The 19,679-nt window shown below is 45.1% G+C and overlaps 3 protein-coding genes across 8 annotated transcripts in view; 1 reads left to right on the forward strand and 2 right to left on the reverse strand.

Annotated features, from left to right (window-relative positions):
• Positions 1-4,109, reverse strand: part of LOC139332680 (tetratricopeptide repeat protein 28-like) — a 158,960-nt gene extending 154,851 nt beyond the window's left edge. For both annotated transcript variants that reach the window (XM_070964745.1, XM_070964744.1), the window contains exons 1-2: positions 3,876-4,109; positions 709-1,008 (exon numbers count right to left, since the gene is read on the reverse strand). In XM_070964745.1, coding sequence (XP_070820846.1) covers positions 709-1,008; positions 3,876-3,905 — 330 coding nt within the window. In that variant the 5' untranslated portion in view covers positions 3,906-4,109. The remainder of the gene's footprint in view (positions 1-708; positions 1,009-3,875) is intronic.
• A 5,191-nt stretch (positions 4,110-9,300) lies between these two features.
• LOC139332914 (L-serine dehydratase/L-threonine deaminase-like) lies at positions 9,301-11,466 on the forward strand. The gene is made up of 6 exons (XM_070965094.1): positions 9,301-9,453; positions 9,603-9,642; positions 9,738-9,877; positions 10,268-10,359; positions 10,838-11,190; positions 11,273-11,466. Exons 1-6 carry the CDS (start codon positions 9,301-9,303, stop codon positions 11,464-11,466), a joined length of 972 nt encoding a protein of 323 aa, XP_070821195.1.
• A 2,076-nt stretch (positions 11,467-13,542) lies between these two features.
• LOC139332113 (probable E3 ubiquitin-protein ligase HECTD4) overlaps positions 13,543-19,679 on the reverse strand; it is a 36,216-nt gene continuing 30,079 nt past the window's right edge. For all 5 annotated transcript variants that reach the window (XM_070963829.1, XM_070963828.1, XM_070963827.1 and 2 more), the window contains 10 exons: positions 18,861-19,051; positions 18,551-18,697; positions 18,305-18,424; positions 17,973-18,128; positions 17,764-17,867; positions 17,366-17,587; positions 17,107-17,273; positions 16,759-16,954; positions 16,236-16,458; positions 13,543-15,748 (listed from right to left, as the gene is read on the reverse strand). In XM_070963829.1, the coding sequence (XP_070819930.1) occupies positions 15,612-15,748; positions 16,236-16,458; positions 16,759-16,954; positions 17,107-17,273; positions 17,366-17,587; positions 17,764-17,867; positions 17,973-18,128; positions 18,305-18,424; positions 18,551-18,697; positions 18,861-19,051 (1,663 nt within the window). In that variant the 3' untranslated portion in view covers positions 13,543-15,611. The remainder of the gene's footprint in view (positions 15,749-16,235; positions 16,459-16,758; positions 16,955-17,106; positions 17,274-17,365; positions 17,588-17,763; positions 17,868-17,972; positions 18,129-18,304; positions 18,425-18,550; positions 18,698-18,860; positions 19,052-19,679) is intronic.

A 19,679-nucleotide genomic window follows, 5' to 3' on the forward strand; every position in this document is an offset into this window, starting at 1 on the left:
GCATCCGAAGATACACGACCTCACATCAAACAAGAGGTGGCCGCTGATGCATCATTGGTAGCGACAAATCATCATCAATACCACTCTACCACATTATCATCAATCTCTCCCTCTCCAAAGTATCTCTCCATGCTAAATCCTGAAATCAATGCATTTCTATCACTGGGAGGAATTGGTCTCCCAGTGATCTCTGCGGCTGAGTAATGTGAAATCTATCACAGGTTAGTCCACGTGGCCTGGACAAGATCAAAGACAAGACCCCAGAAAAACTTTGTATTGATCAGCGGCCGCAACAATGCGACCGAGGAGTGAAAGTGTGAGTGGAATTTGAAACGCCTCCAACTGGAGATAAATCATCTGATTTCTGTGAGAAAAAAGCAACGGTGCTGAATTTCTTATTAAATTTCTTATGAACAGTTCGATTATTACCTTCTGTACTGACTAAATGTCATTTTTGACAGCAAAATTCTGATTAAACTTGCAGACCCTTTCAGTCTGTGCAGCTAAGCCCTGATACTTACATTTTAAAATTGGCAATGACTTGAACATCAGAGCCCAAAAATTAGATTTGATGTTATGAGACTCACATTGTTTGACAATGACACTCCGTTGGTGGACAAGGCAACGATTTCTGTTTTACAGGGCGAAAACCACAGAGGCTCTACAGCGTTGGTGCACTCATGGTTCAAGCTGTCGCGGCACGCTTACCTTGGGCCACTTGGGATTGAGCTCGCAAGCCTTCTCGGCATCGTCCAGCGCCGCCTGGTGCTGTCCCAGTTTGAGGAGCGCCGCCGAGCGGTTGCTGTACAGGATGCAGTTCTGGGGGTCGGCTTGTAGGGCGTTGGTATACAAATGAACGGCGGCCTGAAAGTCGCCGCGCTGACACGCCTCATTGCTCTGCTGCACTTTCTCCATGAACTCCGCTTTGCTGAGACCATACCTGACGCCGCCGTCTCCAGAAACACAGCGGAGAGGTCGGCCCGTTGTCCGAGAGCCGAAGATTGAAAACTGCAGAAATGGACAGAGAGGAGGGAGACTGCCCCTGAGTAAGACCCTCAATACAAACATACACACAGTACAGTAGATGCTCAAGGAAAAGTACAAATATATATAAATATACAAAAGTATTAGCATCAAAATATACTTTAAGCAGTAAAAGTTCTAATTATGCAGAATGGCCCATTTAAGAAGAAGAAGAAGAAGAAGAAGAAGAAGAAGAAGAAGAAGAAATCCTTTATTAGTCACAATTCCAACATGCAGAGTTAGGGGGGGAACTGCACACTCCATGCATTTGTGAAATTCATCCTGGTCGTCCTTCCTCCGCGGCAGACCAGGAGCGGTGGGCTGCCGGCTGGGGACCAGTTCCTTTGTTGTCACCATTGGTCAGGTGGTGATCTTCTTGCATGTTTTTAGCGGGGGTATTTTTGCGGAGGATACCCCAGGTGAGCACGGGGAGAACATGCAAACTCCACACAGAAAGGCCTCTTTCCTCGAGCAGCAGGCACTGAAGGCATGGTGGAGGACACGCCCCCAGCACCCACAGCGGGATTCGAACCGGCACCTTCTAGCTGTGAGGCGACAGTGTTACCACCTGTTCCACCGTGCCACATAACATACATTATACTACTGGATCTATTTATTGATACATCAATAAGTTCATCACTTTAAATGTTGCAGCTGTTAAAAGAGGAGCTCATTTCAATTACTGTCAATTATCATTTGTGTTAATAATCTCAATCTGCAAAGCAAACAGTAACTAAAGCCTTAAAATGATGCAAATAATCTCTAATAAAAGTATAAAGCAGCAGAAAATCGCAATAATCAAGTAAAGTACGAGTAAAATTGCATTTAAGTACAAGCCAATGTTAATGTCTGCTGTGAACAGTACACTATAAAAACCAGGAACGACATGATCCTTATAATCTGATACGTCTCCAGTGACTTTCATTCAGCCTCACTGGAAAGTGACACAGTTACAGTGAGACACACGACGAAGTCTGACGTCCCACTGTGAAATCTAAATAATAACACGGCTGGATGAAGCATCAGTGTGTCTGTGGGGGTGTACTGTGGCATGACCTAAAATTAAAAACAAGGTTTCCAAAACATGAAGTTATTGTTCTGTCAGCAGCGCTTTAACCCGGATAACGACCATCTGCACGGCACATGCAACTTTCATTTATTGTTAAAGTCCAAGACTCATTTAATAATAAGGACTGATTCATCAGAGTTAATAAATGTTGGTCTTTAGCTCATCAAGTTTTATCTTTCACATCCTGCTCTTTCAAAATAAAGCCTGACTCTTCCTGATTCTTCCTCTTTGCAGCGGTTTAGACACACAACAATGGCGCTCAGCCTGACAAAGACGTCCTCATTCCACACGTGGATCTCCTTCTACGCTCAGATAACACCTGGCTGAGCGCGAGGCCATCGGCACCGACGTGGGACCCAATCCGTTTCTGCTCCCATTCAAACTCAACTCGTTAACCTTCCTCAACCAACCGGCAGCCAAACCATCTGAATGTGAGAGCAATTATCATATTGACTCAAGGCTTACTGGAACTGCATCCAACCAATACAGTCTGATTGATTAAGTAGATGAGTGCCGCATCCATTTAATGGCGACGGTTTGCTGAGTGTTACTGAATCATGAAATTCATCTCGGGTTGCATGTTTTTGGGGCCAGCTTCCATTATACCTCTTTCTCACCACACCTCCTCAGACTGAATTCTGGGATAGGGCAGGCCGGGTAATTACTTCCAGAGGCCCAGGGAGTCGAAGCAGCCGACATGAGGGCTTTGGGTATCAAGTAGATTTAACATCAAGTTACAGCGCTCTACCAGTCAGACGCTTTCTCTCTTGCAGCCTTCATCTTTTCCACCTTTTCTTGCACGATGGCCAGTAAATGAACTTTTCCGTCACATGACAGCATGGAAAGGATCGACTTCCTGCTTCACTCTGGCACGACTTCACTTGGTTAAAAGATCAATTATGCTGCATTATCACAAGTAAACCAGTGGGATTTGTGCACCGTGGGGGGTTAAAAGCAAGACTTCACTTCTGGGTTTGAGGCTACCCACCCTTCAGAATGAGTGACCCCCACACCACCATTGACAGCACAGTCACGCGTGCTGACATTCAAAGGCTCTGCTCCTGTAGAAATGACAGGAGAAGCATCTATTATAGATTAGTGCTCCCTGAGCCGGAGAGCATGCAGATTTCCCCTTGAAACAATCTCTCCAGCGGCTGATTTCAGCTGATCTGCACCAGAGAGAGGGGGTGATTCTGCAGGAGGGTCAGCTGGTGCAACACACCGGGGGCTGCCTGCTGTATGTGGCAGGAAGGGTGGAGAGGGAGAGATAATGAGAGCCTGCACGGAGGACACCCCACCAACTTCATCATGACGAGACAAAGAGACAGCGATGAGCCCAAGACGCAAACACGGTCTGGACTGCACGGAGTTCCAGTTTTGTTGGGAATTATGAGGATTTGTTCATGGCAGTAAACGCAAACTTACTGCCACTGGGGGATCCTGGCAGCGCGAGCTTCTCTGCGCATGCAGTGACAAAATAAGCGCGGTTTGGGTTTATTTTGCAATCTGTGCGCTCTTGCATTGACATTTTAAATCCCGTTTCTGTTGGCTATTGTCTGCGCCAGGAGAGCCCGCACGTCCACCGTGCAGCTCAGTACAGTATGCATGACTGGAAAATCGATAGAGGTCTTTTACGAGGTTTGCGCAGGAATGGCCATTTGGTATTTCCTGTCCAGGACGCGAGGTAAAAAGTGTTATTCAGCGGGGAAATAAAGTGCCAGCGAGTAGAAAAATGGCAGCACGCACGGCTGTGCACAAAGCAGCACTTTTTGAACGTGTTTACCTTTTCTTTCAGAGTCGCTTGCTTCTCCATCCTGTCTGACTGCTCTGGTTTGTGAGACGGGTTATCGCTCTCATCCCATCACACTCCTTCTTCGCTTTTTTTGTCGACCGTTTCTGCGTCCAGAGGTGTCCAAAAGTCAGCCAACAAGTCCACGCTGAGCCGCGAGGGTCGACGGGGAAATTCCACAAACACTGAGCCGAGTGGCGTCCAGGAGAAACTTTTCTCAAGGAAAGAAGTGCGCCATGTTGTCAAATCTTTTCCTTTTTTTTTTTTTTTTTTTTCGTGTCTTTTTCCCCTGTTGCCATAGCGGGTTTGGAGCGCTGTGCGGAGGGAGGCACGGAGGTCAGAGGGAGCCGCAGCCAGCTGAAGAAACGCGCAGTTAATCAATGTATCAGTCGCTTTTGCTTTTATTGGTTTTTACAGGTAGTGTTTGCTGTTACAAACCATTTATTTTAGGGCAAATCAAAGCAAATGGGAGCGAACTTTCAGGTCAGAGGCGTTCAAAGACTCTGTGAGGACAGGGGGAGATGAAAAGGGGGCACCTCTCCCAGCCTGCTGGTGCCCCACACCGGTGCCCCGTATTGTAGGTAAAAACATGAGTCCAAATGTGCAAGAATACATGGTAAAAGTGTCCTCAATGATCAGGAAGGCACATGCAAAAATCAGACATGTCATGTTTCAAAAAGCACTTTTGTGTATCAAGCAGCAACTGTCAATACTGATACTGATCAATACACATTTCTCAACTGCAGACTTTGTCAACACATTTGAACCAATGATGTAACTTACTGTGAGCAGTAATTTACCATTTTTCAGATCTACTTTAATTACTAATATTACAGTATCTTAGTTGGTTTTTTTTCACCTTTTCTACATTCCTGTGTTTACATTTTTTAATTAAGATAATAAATAATCCTTCCAGTCACAACACAGCATAAATAACGCTTCCATACTTCATCACATCCTCAAAAATAAGTTATACCTCTCAAAGTAGCTACATACACAAGAAAACAATGCACATTCAAGAATACGCCTCTAACTGTGCAAGTAGCCAATCAAACTTTAGGACAATGGAGTGGCACATGGGGTGACCAATCAGATTTCAGGGGTGGCCAGTGCCGCTCACCTGGACGCGCCTGGTGAGAGATGTTGAAAAGACATCAGATGAAAAACAACATTTCGCTGCTTCTTCGGTGTTCCACCATCTGAAAACTGACGCCGAGCAGGAGAAAAGACTTTCCTCTGAAAAGTTAGCTGCGATGAAATTCAGTGTTCAATGTCATTCGCATCCACATCGAACAGACAAAGCAGATGGACTGTATACAGGCTCAAACAGCGTCAGTCATTATTCGATAAACACAGAAAGAGTGTGGAGCACACTGACATTTCTTCAGCATCAAACACAATGAGAGCTTCACTGTCAGGCATGAACGTAGATCCAAGCACTGTGCTGACATCTCATTAGGAAAATAGAAGTTGTCATTGCGTTCGTCGGGCCAGCAGCATGCGGTTGCGAAACAGTTGGGTCTGAGGTCGGCGTCAGAGGGAAACCAAATCAAAGCGGTTTGTTTTCTGGTGAGAATGAAATTGTTCAGAGATTCGGATGCATGAGTTCACATCAATGAACAGTTAAACAGGAAACAGAAACAGCTGGATGACGGTTGTATGATGAGTGGTAGACCCAGAGAGTGGACAGGTGGTAAAGGGTTTAAAAGGTCACAGACGGGGGTCCTCAAATAAAAATGAATACTGCTTCTGCTTGTGTGTTATTCACTGAGTGGCCTGTGCTCTGACATTCCACCTGCCTCATGAATGCTTTCACTTTGGATGTTGCTTCTTTCTGAATGCTGACAACCAGTTTAACTTTTGATCAGGTGATTTCTCATTCAGTGTACTTTATGCTTTTTTGGGAATACCACTGATTGAGGTGATGCCATGTTCAGTATTTGGCACATTATTCTGTGAATGTTTGAATTGATGGTCAAAAACGACATATTTCCTTCAGTCCCTTCCTGTCAGCTTTGCAGACCACACATTCATTGTTCCATGAATTCAGTAATAACACAGAAAACTGAACGGCTGTCAGACATGTACAAAAGAAGAAATGCACAACCTTTTATTTAATGCACAATAAGCACATATTTAAAGTTTAAACTACAGAACGTCAAGCTACGTCTGACAGTCTAATAATGGGTCCTTTTTGGAAATTTAAAATGCAGTGATATTTTTTTTTCTTCTTTGTTTAAAATCAATAGGTTTGTTCTCTTTGTGGCTTTTGAAATTATGAGAATTGATCTATTCTGCTCTGCACACATTTAAAAGAAAGAGCTGTTTCTACTCTGTTAACACAGATTGAACAAGAGGGAGCCCCTCACCTGCACAGCCCTGCAGGTATTACAACTCTTTATTGTTCAGTGTTTCTGGAGCATTTTCCTAAATCTCTTACATCCTTCAAAGTTACTACAGATATGTATTAATACATAACTGTTTCTAGCCCTTCATACTAAGACTGCAGAACGATTTTAATGAGATTTTAGGCAAGAAGTCTGTGTAATAAAACCAGGAGCTGAAGCAGACTGCTCTAAGATAAAACATATTTTTTGTATGTGCAGTTCCTCACCAGCAGATGGTGTAACAATCCTTTACTGAGTAGCATTCGGCCTTGACACCAGCTGTCGTGTAATTCCCTGCAAACTGAGGCAAAGTAACAGAAGTCCTACAATAAGCCTTTTTTCACAGCTAACGTCGTGGCATGTCAGAGCAGGCAGGAAAAGCACACGTGTAGTTAACAGCATTGATGATGGCTGCTTTGCATTTAGCGGTTTCCAGATTGGGACCACTGGTATTGTCATGCTGGGTCACTGGCACGGCTTTCACCGGGACATTGATAATGTAGCAGGCTCCACCTGTGCTGCTCCTACTCTGACATGTCAAAATGTCTCAGAGAACAAAGGCCGCCATTCAAACTTTCCTGTGCGCTTTCTGTGAAAACGCGTCTTGCTTTCAGTTTGGCTGCTGCATATTTTTGAGAACACCCAATGGTTATATTTAGAGTTACATCCACAGAAGCATTGAAATGAAGTTGGAGCTTTAAAATGGGTGGAGCGGGAAATGCTTTGCACTCCTGGGTTAAAGGTTTAAAATTATCCAGTGGGCTTTGTGCAAAATATGATATTAATAACGTGGAAATGCAGCCTGTGTGTGTGCCACCATGTGAGCTTTCACCATGTAACGCTGATTGGAAAGATAACATGTAAGCACCTTAAATGACAAACAGACAATTGCTCTTATTTTAACTTTTTATTTAAAGCTCTGTCTGTGCATCACGTGGTCATGCCAAAAATCACTGCCAAACAAGGGAGTGACTTGACTGTAGTCTCCATCCTGTCATTTCTGGGCTTTCTGCAGCTCTTTGCTGTGAAAGAGCAAAGTTTCATCTTCATGGACGCTTTCCTCGTGTAGTTTGGTAGCAAATATAATGAGTGAGTGATTATGGATAAATGTGTATCTAACTGTGGACTGCTATGCTGCTACAGGTGCATAAAGTAATGATCCATAAAATAAAAGCACACCCATGTGAACAGATGATTGAGCACTAAATGCATTGTGATAATAACATAAAATAAATAGATTTTTACTTCTACTGTGAGAGAGTTAAAGCTTCATTTCTCCACTAAACGACTGTTGAAAGAGAAGGGTTTTTGGCAGTATTTTCTGTTTTCTTGATGACTGTATGAAGAGATTTGGAAACCCGTCACCTTTCGGAGCGTGCATTTGCTCCGGTGTTTGTGTTTCCTTGTCTTTTTGTTTCTGTCTGTGCATCCAAACTTGAAGATCGAGCCCATATTTAACTATGATGTTATCCATGCTGAGGACTCACAGATGCACTGTGCTCCTCAGACTTCCCTGCCTGCTATGAAGCTTGGTTTCAGTCTTTTTATTGATGTAACAGCTCCTGATGGGTCTGGTTATATATACAGGCCAACTAACCTGCAGGTTAGGACCAGGGAGACCCAAACTTTTTCTCTTGAGGGGCCAAAGCTGAAACTTAATGGAGGCAAGCACTTATTGTATTGTGTTGAATTCTTACTTCCTGCACAAAGTGTCACTCTCCCTGCTGTCTTCAAATTATGGAAAATTAAATATTTAAAGAGCATTTTTACTTGAGGCAGCTCATTTAATCTGCTGCTTTTTCTCACCTGACAGACTGTCCAGCATTCAGTGGCAGAAGAAGTACTCAAGTAAAATGGAGACATACTCTATTACAAGTGAAAGTACTGAATAAGTCTTTTTAAAAAGTAATTATTCAGTATTTTCATTGTTGGTTTATTACTGTTGAAGCTGGTGGGGCTCATTTTGATGACTTTATATATTCTGTAACTAGTTATAAACGAATAATGAGACTTTTCCATTAAAATCTGCTCATAGCCTTAAAAGTCCACCTCCAGTGTTTCCCATGAAGAACCAGAAAACAAAGAATCGCGTTACTCACTGAGCGTCCTTTGAGTAACGAGGTGCTCAGTTACATTCCACCACTTACATGTCATTTAAGGCCATTTAATGGCTCATTTTGAGCATTTTTCTTCTTCCTCTGTCAGCCCGGAGCCTGATCTAAAGGCACTGTGCTCCTCTTGGTTTGAGAGGCAGCTCTCAGCGTCGGGACTCCGGATCACGCAGGTTTGAACCGTCCGCACGGAGGCCGCTCTCAGCCCGCTTTTGGTATTCGACCATCGGGGCGAAAATAGGAGCGTCTCTTTTGGTAATGCCAGCGGGGCACGCAACTCCTTTAGAGGGGGGAGGAACACGCGAAGGACAGCGTGTAAAAATGTCATTGGGGTCACAAAGGAGGCGAGAAAAGGGCGAAATTATGTAATGATGACCGGGGAGACATGTGTTTACCCGCTTTCTATTCTACATAATCAGATGAGGATATTGCTTTATTATAATATCAGCAGCTGGAAATCTTATTTTTGTTTTTTCTCCTTCTTTTCCCCATTTAGCTTCCAGTCCTTCCAGTCACACCAGTGCAGACTGTTAGAGGAGCCCAGCTCACATTAGACCCCGACTCATCCTTGAAAAGTGTTTGTTGTTGAAGAAAGTGGGCTGAAATTCAATGGGGGCGATTTCATTCATCCTCAGCCTGCTTCTGACTCCCTGTCGCTGGGAGGGTCTGCTGCCTGAAGGCCTGGTGCTGATTGGTCGACAAGTGGGCCTCCTTTGACAAGCCCACAGCACAAGTAGGTATATATATGCCCTTCACATGCAACACAAGAGGAGTAAGGAAGTTTGGGATCATCCACATCCGGAGCAGCTCATCCTGTCATCATCTGAGACGTCTGGTAAGCCGAAGCATGAAGTCATCTATGACCTCTGAGGAAAGATGACACAGCCCATTAATGTTTCTTTACTGGTGCCCCACAGCGATATGAAGACCCAGCAGCCTCTCCATGTGGCCACTCCAGTGAGGCAGAGCCTCGCCCTGACTAAAGTAGCTGGGACCTCTGTTTACCTGAAGCTGGATTCATCCCAGCCCACGGGATCCTTTAAGATCCGGGGCATCGGACACCTCTGCAAAACTGTGAGTCATCCTTTCTTCGCCTGCTCTGGGATGATGTGTCAGCCCTGTTTGGCAGAGTGTGGACCAGTTGAAGTGTGTCAGATCCGGTCTTGCTGGACCCTGCAGCACTCTTGAAATGTAATGTCTGTAATGTCTCTTTTTCCTTGCAGTGGGCAGAGCGAGGATGTGAGCGCTTTGTGTGCTGTTCAGGTGAGCGCTGGAGCAAAATACCTCTGTTTGAGGGTTGTCTTTGGCTCTGTTGGTGTGTTTGAGTGTGTAATCTTTGACGCTGTTGGCTCCGACAGGTGGAAACGCTGGTATGGCAGCAGCTTACTCTGCCCGTCAGCTTGGGGTACCTGCAACCATAGTAGTTCCAAGTGTTACACCGAGCCCAACAGTGGACAGGCTGAAGGACGAAGGCGCCACAGTGGTTATTCATGGAAAGGTTGGTTCATTTCACATGTTGTTTCCTACATTCTTTACACCAAACATATTTGTTTTAGTTTTTTTCAGAATAGATGCTAATAAATGTAAGTAATGGTGGCTTCTGGTTCCATTTTGTGCACCATTATTATTATTCTTTTATTTTTCTTCACCTAGTTGTGATATTTAGGACGAACTGTGAATGCAAAATGATGAGAAGACACCGGCAGAAATGGTTTTCTAGATTCATGCACTGATGCAGAAATCTAATCAAAGTGGAGAATAAATGTTGAGTAAAGCTCTATGATGTGCTGAGAAGAGACGCTGCAGCAAAGACACGCACAACATGTTCTGACGGCTGTTGTTGCTTCAGCTCATCAGATTAAATGAAGCTGCGTCTGATCTTTTTCAGGCTCTAAATGAAAGCATTGAATACGGACAGCAGCTTGTGGCAAACAACCCCGGCTGGATCTTCATCTCCCCCTTTGATGATCCCCTCATCTGGTAAGAGACGCAGCCTGTCTGGCCTTCAAGGAGAGCGGCAGCAGTAACGTTAGCATGTAGGCTACGCTGTGCAGAACGACTTGCATCATGGTCTATCATCAGGAGACAGAGAGCGAGGGTGGTGAGACTCCTCCTAAAGGAAATCAAATGGTTCGCAATTTCAAAGTGACTGATAGCATTATTATCATGTGCTGTCGGTCATGCTCATGCCGAGCTGTTGTGTCAGAAACACGCTATCTTAGAGCTTTGAGAAGGTGTCAGAAAATTCATTCACACGTTGAGCGTCACAGTGTTAAAGTGTTAAACGCAGCCATAAATCAATGACATCATCAGCGACTTGTGACATGATCAGCATTTTAGAACAATCTCACATTCATGGAAGATTTATTGCCTTGAAGTTTGCTTCTTCACATTATGCTGAAATCAATGAATTTCCAGGAAACTGACAGTGTGTGTGTGTGCATGCGTGTGTGTGCAGGGAAGGCCACACATCTCTGGTGAAGGAGCTGGAGCAAGACCTGAGGGAGAAGCCAGGAGCGGTAGTGTTGTCGGTGGGAGGTGGAGGCCTGCTGAACGGGGTGGTGGAGGGACTGCGTCGTGCCGACTGGGCTGATGTGCCCATTGTAGCAATGGAAACCTTGGGAGCGCACAGCCTCAGTGCAGCGATGAAGGCCGGGGAGCTGGTCACTCTACCTGAAATCACCAGTGTTGCAACCACACTGGGCCTGACAAGAGTGTCTGCGCAGACTCTCAAACTGGTGAATGAGCACAAGGTTTTCTCACAAGTCGTCACAGACCAGGAGGCCGTCAGAGCTGTGGAACGCTTTGTAGGTGAGTACGACCTGAGCACACGCACAACAGGTCCAAAATGGCACCAAACCAGCCGTGAGACGGATCTGTCCTCTTTGTGCAGATGATGAGAAGGTCCTGGTGGAGCCTGCCTGCGGCGCTGCCCTGGCAGCCGTGTACAGCGGCGTTATCAAAAGGCTGCAGGACGAGGGCAAGCTGGCGCAGCGCCTGGGCCCGGTGGTCATCGTGGTGTGCGGCGGCAACAACATCAGCATGGAGCAGCTATGGAGGCTGAAAAAGCAGCTTGGTATTATCTAGCGCTGGCGGCCACCTCACATCTGCCTGACCTTTCCTGCATTCCTCCATCAGCTGGTCTCAATCCGTGAACCCCGTCATTCATGCACTCCAGAGATCGAATCATTCCAGACTGAAACTCTCCCGAGCACTGAGGCGAAAGTGGGACGGAGCTGCTGGAGGGACGTTTCTTTTTCTGGTGAAAACGTGATTGTGACGCTGCTCTGGTAGAGGTGGCTTCTGACTTGTTTTGCATTTGCTTGCTTTGTAAAAGTGCTTGTATGTTGTTCCTCTGCTTTTGTACTTTGGAATGTATTTAAGAATGAATAAAGTATATTTGTGAATATTCTGCCTGAAGGATTACTTCCCTGCTTTGACAGTTTCTTATTCCTGGCTGCAGATGGGATGTAAAATACTGATTGATCTACCTCCACACAGCATAAGCTTTAACCAGCGGGTAAATAATACATGAATGGACTTCTGCTTTATGTCGGCCTCCTGTTTTTATACTGAAGCCAGAGTGCTCAGAAAGTCAGGCCAATATCAGGTTATTGCAAGTAAATTTTTATTGGTGTATCAGTATCAGATGCCTCAATTATTGACATGCTTATCAGTCAAAAATCCAACCTTAGTTGGGCTATTTATACTGTACAGAATATCGTTAATGACTGAACATGTCATGTTTTTAATTGCACTCTTCAAAACATGCCTCCAAAGTAAAAGTACTTCAGTATATGTTTATACTGAATGTCTACATGCTGTATATTGTGTTTGCTATGTGCAAACAATGCAAATGTCAAGTTATTACTTGGGCTGAGGCTTCTTACAGTCTCTCCACTACCATTAAAATATTCATTGTGCAACAATTCATTATTGGCCCTGCAGTCTCAGTAGCTAACTTTCTAATTAAGCTGCTCTGTCCTCAATGAGTGCTTTGGAAAGATGCATTCAGAATCACATCCTTCACAATCCCTCGTGAATGAGTGAGTCAGCCATGAAGTTTTAAATTTGACCTACAGTTCACAGCAGTAAGTGAGTTGGGTCGACACAGAAAAACATGTTTTCATGTCCTGCGCACTTCCTAGACAGAGGGTTTTAATTGAGTTCATGCAGCGGCGGTTTCCAGGCGGGTCAAGCAGCCTCAGAGGTCTTTAGGTCAGCCGGCTGTCGCATGACCACAGCAGATGTCTCCACGCCTTCTGAATACGCTCAGCCTCCCGGCGTTCAATTGGCCGGATTGCTGGGGGATGTGGCACTTTTCCATGCAGCTCATTGGTCAGGGGAGAGTCATTAAAACAAGGGCGGAGGGTCATTATGTCAGAGAGAAGGGGGACAGCTGATTGGTTCCTTTGAAACCAAAGCAGTCAACATGCTGCAGACATTCCTAGAATTCCTCCTGGGTAACCTCGTAGTTTTGTGAATGAAAGATGGGAAATTTTACTTAAAAACATGAGAGAAAGTCAGCCGATAAAGGTGTCAGACTGATGTTTACTGCTGTTAAATAATTTTCTGTGAAAACACAACTTCTTCTGCAGCAGAGCAACACCATAGCTCAGCTGTGGGGGTTACACATAAATAATACCAGACTCCTGTTAACTGAATTTACAGTGTAACGCAGAAAAAAATCAAATTATTTCAGACCATTTTTTTGCTTCTATAGATGCAAATGATTCCTTTTGAACACAGCATACAATGAGGCTGAAGGGACAGTGTGTCAGTCACTAGAGATCCAGTTGGAACTGGTCTGGCCCAGCACTCGCTGCTCTGGAAAGGTGTCTGGTTTACAGGCCGTGGTGACATAACCAGTTGGTCGCGAGGCCTCGCATGAAAAGCATGTCCTAACGGAGACAAAAAAAAAAAAAGGCTTCACCGGCATCATTCATCACCATCAACAGCCATCATCACGTAGCACGCATGTCTGCTTCACCACATCAACTCTGTTCAGGCAGTTCAAGCATGCAAATGAGCCACTTTCAGGGGGTTTGGCAATAGAAAACATCCATTTACAAAACATGTTTTCCCAACCAGTGTTTATCTGAGCAACAGCTTTAAGGAAAATGAAGTAAAACACAGAAAATGAAGACGTAAAAGATCGAACTGTTTGTACATGAAGACATTTCTTTATTGTGACACAGAAATCTCAAATGCCATCTGATTCTTTACATCTGTATAATCCATTTTAGATATGTTAAGTTTCTGATGTGCAGAGGTAAGACAGTAAAAGTTAAGTTAATGCAACCATAAATAATTGTAATAAATATCAAGTAAATGTACAGCACACATTTTATCGCAACACCTCTTTGTATGGATATGTCCTTTTTATAACCTTATCTGCTCCCCCGGAGGAGCAGGAAGTCGAAGAGAGAGCGTCCCTGTTAGCAGCGGTATAATCACCCTTCAAAAGAACTGAACCGAAACTCGCAAGCAATTCAACAATCCAATATGCGTCAAATACCAATTCTGTTGTGTTTTTCAGTTCTATCCAAGTAAAATGGCGATTTTACTCACACAAGAAAACATGTTTCACCATGAGTAGAAGAATCCATCTGAGTACAAGACAAAGGTGATAAGATTACTGGTATTTCCAAAATTCATAAAAAATAACAACACAACAAACCGGATATCCAACAGACATCGCCTAGTTTGCTCATTTTTAGAATCTTTTCTTGGAAGAGTAGTGCAAACCAAAAACAAAAATTATAAGGTGAAGTGAATTAGCAATTAATAAAAACTGCCATCAAACATAAAGTCAGTTATTTACACTTTTTTTTACTATTTGATTTTTACATAGCTAAACATTTGGTTATGGGTAAAATGAACAAATCGAAACAAAAAAACAAAACAGCAGAATTCTGATCTTCTCTCATTAAAGAAAACTATGAAAAGGCCGAACTCAAGATAATCCGTCGCCCTTCCCCCTGTGTGTGTGTGTGTGTGTGTGTGTGTGTGTGTGTGTGTGTGTGTAGATTGTGTACGTCAGGGAGCGGGGGGGGGGTGTTGTTGCACATTCAGTAGCAGTTGCACACAAACAATGTGGGAGAGCAGACCATCGTCTCCTTCCCGTTTTCACAAAGCAACACAGGTTTCACCTTTCAAACCTGAAATGCAGTAAATCAGAACCTCGGACCTTCCAGGCCGCCAAAGCTACTCGGATATTCCAAAAATCAAAGAGCAATTTCATAAACTAATAGATTAATATGACTTTTTACACAACTTAAATACCTTCTCTTCGGAGACTCGGATAAAATGTATGGAGTTTATATAGCCATAAGTTAGTTTGTCCATTAGCAGTTCATATTTTTGAAACAGGCAGTAAACTACGTAATATCCTGTACAGCACTTGTTCACATTTCCTGCCTGCTCATAGCTGACGTGGTCAAAAATAGGCAGCATCACACGTTTCCTTTTTCTGGTAGTAGTCGTACCTTCGCCTCAAGTCTATGAAAATCATTTGGGCTTTCTTTGAACACACAACCAGCAGGCTCCTACAGCAAAGGCATGTTTCAGACCATCACCCCCACAGAGGGGAGGCAGAGGGAGGCAGCTAGGTTAAGCATTAGGACAGTAACAGCTTGTTTCCTTCACAGATATGCAAAGTTCAGCAACTCTGAGCAGAGCTTGTGCTGCTGAGACCATGTGTTCAATACTGAAGTGTTACCGCAGACAGAGTGTTCAGACATCGTGAACTGAACTCGCGACTGTAAAGTGCTGATCTGAAGTCATCCCATTAAGTTGTTAGCGTCACAGAACTCGACTGAACCGCATCAAACCCTCAGTTAAAGGTGGAGGAAGGGAAAAGGAAACAGTCACAGTTGTTTCGCTTCAGCCAGAACAGACACTCGTTGCCGGTGTCGGTGCTAGTTCAGATTATCTTCCCTGAATTCCTCACAGATATATGCATCAAACAGTAATGAAGTAATGGAGTATTTGTGTAAACTGTGATACAAAAAGCAGGGATAAACATGCAAAGCAGTAAAAGCCACCCAAAATCAAATCTAATGAAATTTATGGTTTGGTTGGAGCAGCAGAGCATAAAGGACTGTGGTCTGTCTCAGAGGAAGGTGCAGGAGTGTGTCGGGGGGCTGCAGGGAGGCTGGGGTCAAAGTAAAACTGGCGGGGGGGGGGGTTCCGGGTGTATGTGCCTGGGAGCATTGGGTTGTCAAGACTTCTCAGCCGCTGAGAGGGTCCTCACGGTAGTGGATGGCGTATCGCAGTTTCTCCAGCATCACATCCAAAGAGGTGTACTGGGGCAGTTTCACCATGAACATGCAGGTCTCCACACGAATGTAGCGCGAGTCTGGCTGACCTGGAGACGAGAAAGACAGGACGGAGTATTAGAACAACATCACACACAGCGTCTCTCACATAATGAGTCTTGTTATGCAGGTTTACCACAGCAGCTTTTCATGGAACTGCGGAAGGCCAGCGAGCTGCTGTGAAGCGTGAGCGAAAATGAGCTCGGAGATAAAAGTGAGTGTTCGTCTTATCTGTGATAAACACGAGCACACTGTTTGTTTTAGCCTGTGATTTGACAGATCCCACACACATCAGAGTCTGCGTGTCACCTGACATGGAACTGCTTCATATGTCCACCACACAAACCAATTAATTTACAAGCGCAATCAAGCTACGTCAACATGGTCAAAGTCTGTCTGAGTTCGCAATAAAGGATGAGCTGCTTTGCCCATCGCTATCAGCAGTGTCTGCACTGACAGCGCTAAGAAGACCGTCACACAGAGACAGCAGCCCCGGCGTCTGATCCCGGCCCCAATGAAAACCTTGTTAGCCATTACCTGCAGCTCCGTCGGGAGGGGCGATCTTCATGGGGTACGGGGGAACGTGGGCGGTGTCAGGCCCCCCGTCCTTGCAGGGGCAGGTGAACGGTATGCGCTCCTGGTTGCAGGCGAACTTGATGAACTTACAGAGCTCCTCTTGAGTGAACATCTCCAGGGCGGTCCAGAAGAACTCGATGTGCTGGTCGGTCTCCATCAGACCCACCTGGTACATGGTGTGAGCCTACAGAGGGAGAGCAGAGCAGAAACGGTTGGATCTGATTAATACTAATCTGTAGGAGCAGAAGGCGTTTCGCATGTAAACTTTACAGATCTGAGTCAGACAGACTGTGTAATGTTGGAGCAGCCTCATAACGTATCTCTCTAATTCTTATACCAACAGCGACGGCACTGACGAGCCAGAAGGAGGTGCTACAGTTGCAGCTGACGCCGACATATGTGGGGGTGGGAAATGTTTACACTAGCTTTGTAATGTAGCATAAACAGATTTCAACATGCTCTTTCACACAAACACATTCATCACCTTAAGGAACTCCAGGTTGATGTAAGGCAGGCCGCAGGTGCGCAGCTCCATCTCGAGAGGGATGAGCATGGTGAGCAGCTGCAGGGGAATGATGGAGCCGAGCCCCGCACGCACCGCTGTCATACACTCCACGTTCTGCAGCTCCCTCAGACGAAGGCTCCTCACCGCCCGCGCATACACATCCTTATTCTCCCAGCTTAACACACAAACAAACACGCAATATATAACCGAGGTAGACGTCAGATCATACTGAGCCGGGTGTGAAGTACATTAATGAGTGCAGTTTGAAAGAGTAAATAACGACAAGAAAAGCTTCACTACACGGAAATGTCTTCAAGTTTGCTGTACCTGACAGTGAGGCTGCGCCCTCCCGCACAAAGCTCCACCTCCTCGCTTGTCATAGTGACGTAAGTGAAGGTGCAGCAGGGCCGGCTGGGGGAGTCGGGACTTTCTCCCGAGTGGTGCTGGGAGGAGATCTCAGCACACAGGGCCTCCAGCTCCGTCTCATCACTCACCTGCAGGGTCACAGAACAGAGGGCATGTTAAGGCCATTAGGAACTTGGTGGTAAGAGATAAAGACATGACATACAGACTGCGGGTCACTTGCATTTTCAAACTTCTTGACATAATTGTAGGTGAGCACATCAGCTTCCTGCAGGTCCTGTTCCGGGTCAAGGGGCTCGCCCACCAGACCCTTCCAAAAGGAGCCCAGTAGGTCCAGAGGAAGCGGCACATCTGCGCGAATGGCAATGCCCAGAAGCTGACCGAAGAAGTGCAACAACTGCTCTTCTGCATAGCTGATAGGGCAGGGAGTCAGGATGTACTTCCCCTGAGGAAAGCAACAAAACATCAATGATTCATGTAACACCATCTGTGACTAACTTTGCTGTGCCAGATATGATTCTCAGAGCCAATCCAGACTAGGATAAATATGCCTTGCTGGGAAGAGAAAGAGTGTCAAAAACAGGACATACTGAGAGCATGTCAGATACTGAGAAACCTTACCTTGTTACGATTGGCTGCAGCACTGGGACAAGGGAGCAGCAGGGAGAGAGCAGAGCTCTGTAACTCCTTACACACCTGCCATAAGAAATGTCTGAAGGAGCCGCCTGGAATAAGATTCAACAGAGCTACAGTTAGCTCTGAAAAAAAAATCTTGACAAGTGAAAGACTACAAGGCAGCACAGAAAGAGATGTGAAGGAGAGAGTCTAACTTGTGCCATGAACTTCCTCTCCAGTGAAGCGGATGTTGAAGGCATAGGTCGGGTCTCCTCCGCTGGCCAGTTTCACACAGAGCTGAGACGACGGCACGGACGACAGCTGACGGGCAGCCTGGCAGAAATATGTGTTCTCTGATGACCTGATCTCACCTGAGGGCCAAATCCACAGACACAGAAAGTAGAACAGATTTATTTATGTTAAAAAAAATTAAGGTTTGAAAGTTTTGAGATTCAAAGCATCACTCTTTCATTATAAGCCCTCCAGACCTCTGCAGCTGATTTACGAGCAAACAATAAACATGTGAACAAGTGAAACGACTGCATACCTCCCACAATCTCAAGAGGGTCCAGTGTAATCTCTGGAGCAGCATGATCAGCTGTCCGCTGTACTGTGGCGTTCAGCACTCTGTTCATTACAGTGACCTTAGTGTCGTAGAAGATCAGACCTGTAACCAGCAGAGAGAGAAGATGAAGCGATGAGTGAGGAAAAAGAAGATCTGATTCACTGACACAGTCATGGCTGGCTTTGTCCTCTTGACGTGGGTCTGGATCTGTGCTGCGATCCCACTTACCTTTGGCTTCACATAACAGCGCTGCTATGCTGTTCTGATAGGTCTGTGTCTGCCTCAGCTCCACTAGCGGCAGGAAGAAGCTCTCCAGAGTGTTGTTGAGGGACTGCAGCAGAGCAAAGCGCAAACGCAGGCTCTCCACGGGCACACCTGAAAACAAGAACAGTTTAATATAACAGATGACAAAACAACCAGGCAAGTGTGACTGACAGCATGTAGCAACTGCATGTTACATTACAGATGACAATATGTGCACTGGATTCAAACAGTTAGACCCTCTTTACTGCACAGACAGTAACGAAGGTTTGCTTACTGAGCAGACAGGCCACACGAGGGTCAGCAGTATCACTGGAGTCCAGGTACACCTCATGGGGGTGTAGTCTCGCCGGGGTGATGGCCAGGTGACGGCAGAGCCTGTTGATATACTGGACCAATGCCACGTCCATTTCCAAGCTCCACTTCCTACAGGCCTTCTGGGCGTGACGAGTGTCTATGCAGGTGCACCTGGTACAGAGGACAGCTGCTGTTAAAGAGAGACCTCCCAAAATGCTGCCAACAGGCAGCAATTTATCAAAGATGAACGGGCATTTGAACATGAGATAAACTGAAACATTCTGTGATCAGTGCTCGTCTATGAATATTACCATGCATCTAGTATGTCTGGAATATTAGTTTAACTACAAATACAATACATAATTCTATGATATGCATATGGATGTATGGAAAACCTATGGCCATGGCTATCGTCAGTATGAAGGTATAAAAGGAGCTACAGAGTCTTTTTTTTTTTTTTCATTACACTGGCTTTACATTTTTTAACACAATATAATCCATTAGCATATATATTTATTAGGCCTGACAGATCAAAAATCTGAAAAACTGTAGAGAACTCAGTGATAGATTGTGGGTTCCTGTATGACGCTGTCTTTTTTCTGAACGAAACTGCACTCTGCGCTGGGCAAATGTGATGAATCAGAAGTGACATGTTATTTTAGAATAATTCTAACAACTTAATTTAATAAAGGTTTGACGAGAACACGCTTTGTCACAGTAAAAGAACATGTTCAGTTTCTGGAGAGCTTGTGTGTGTGTGACACTGTTAGAGTTACACCACTCTGAGTGCTGGTTATTG

The sequence above is a fragment of the Chaetodon trifascialis genome, chromosome 6 (genome assembly GCF_039877785.1).
Source record: "Chaetodon trifascialis isolate fChaTrf1 chromosome 6, fChaTrf1.hap1, whole genome shotgun sequence".
NCBI classification, from domain to species: Eukaryota; Metazoa; Chordata; class Actinopteri; order Chaetodontiformes; family Chaetodontidae; genus Chaetodon; species Chaetodon trifascialis.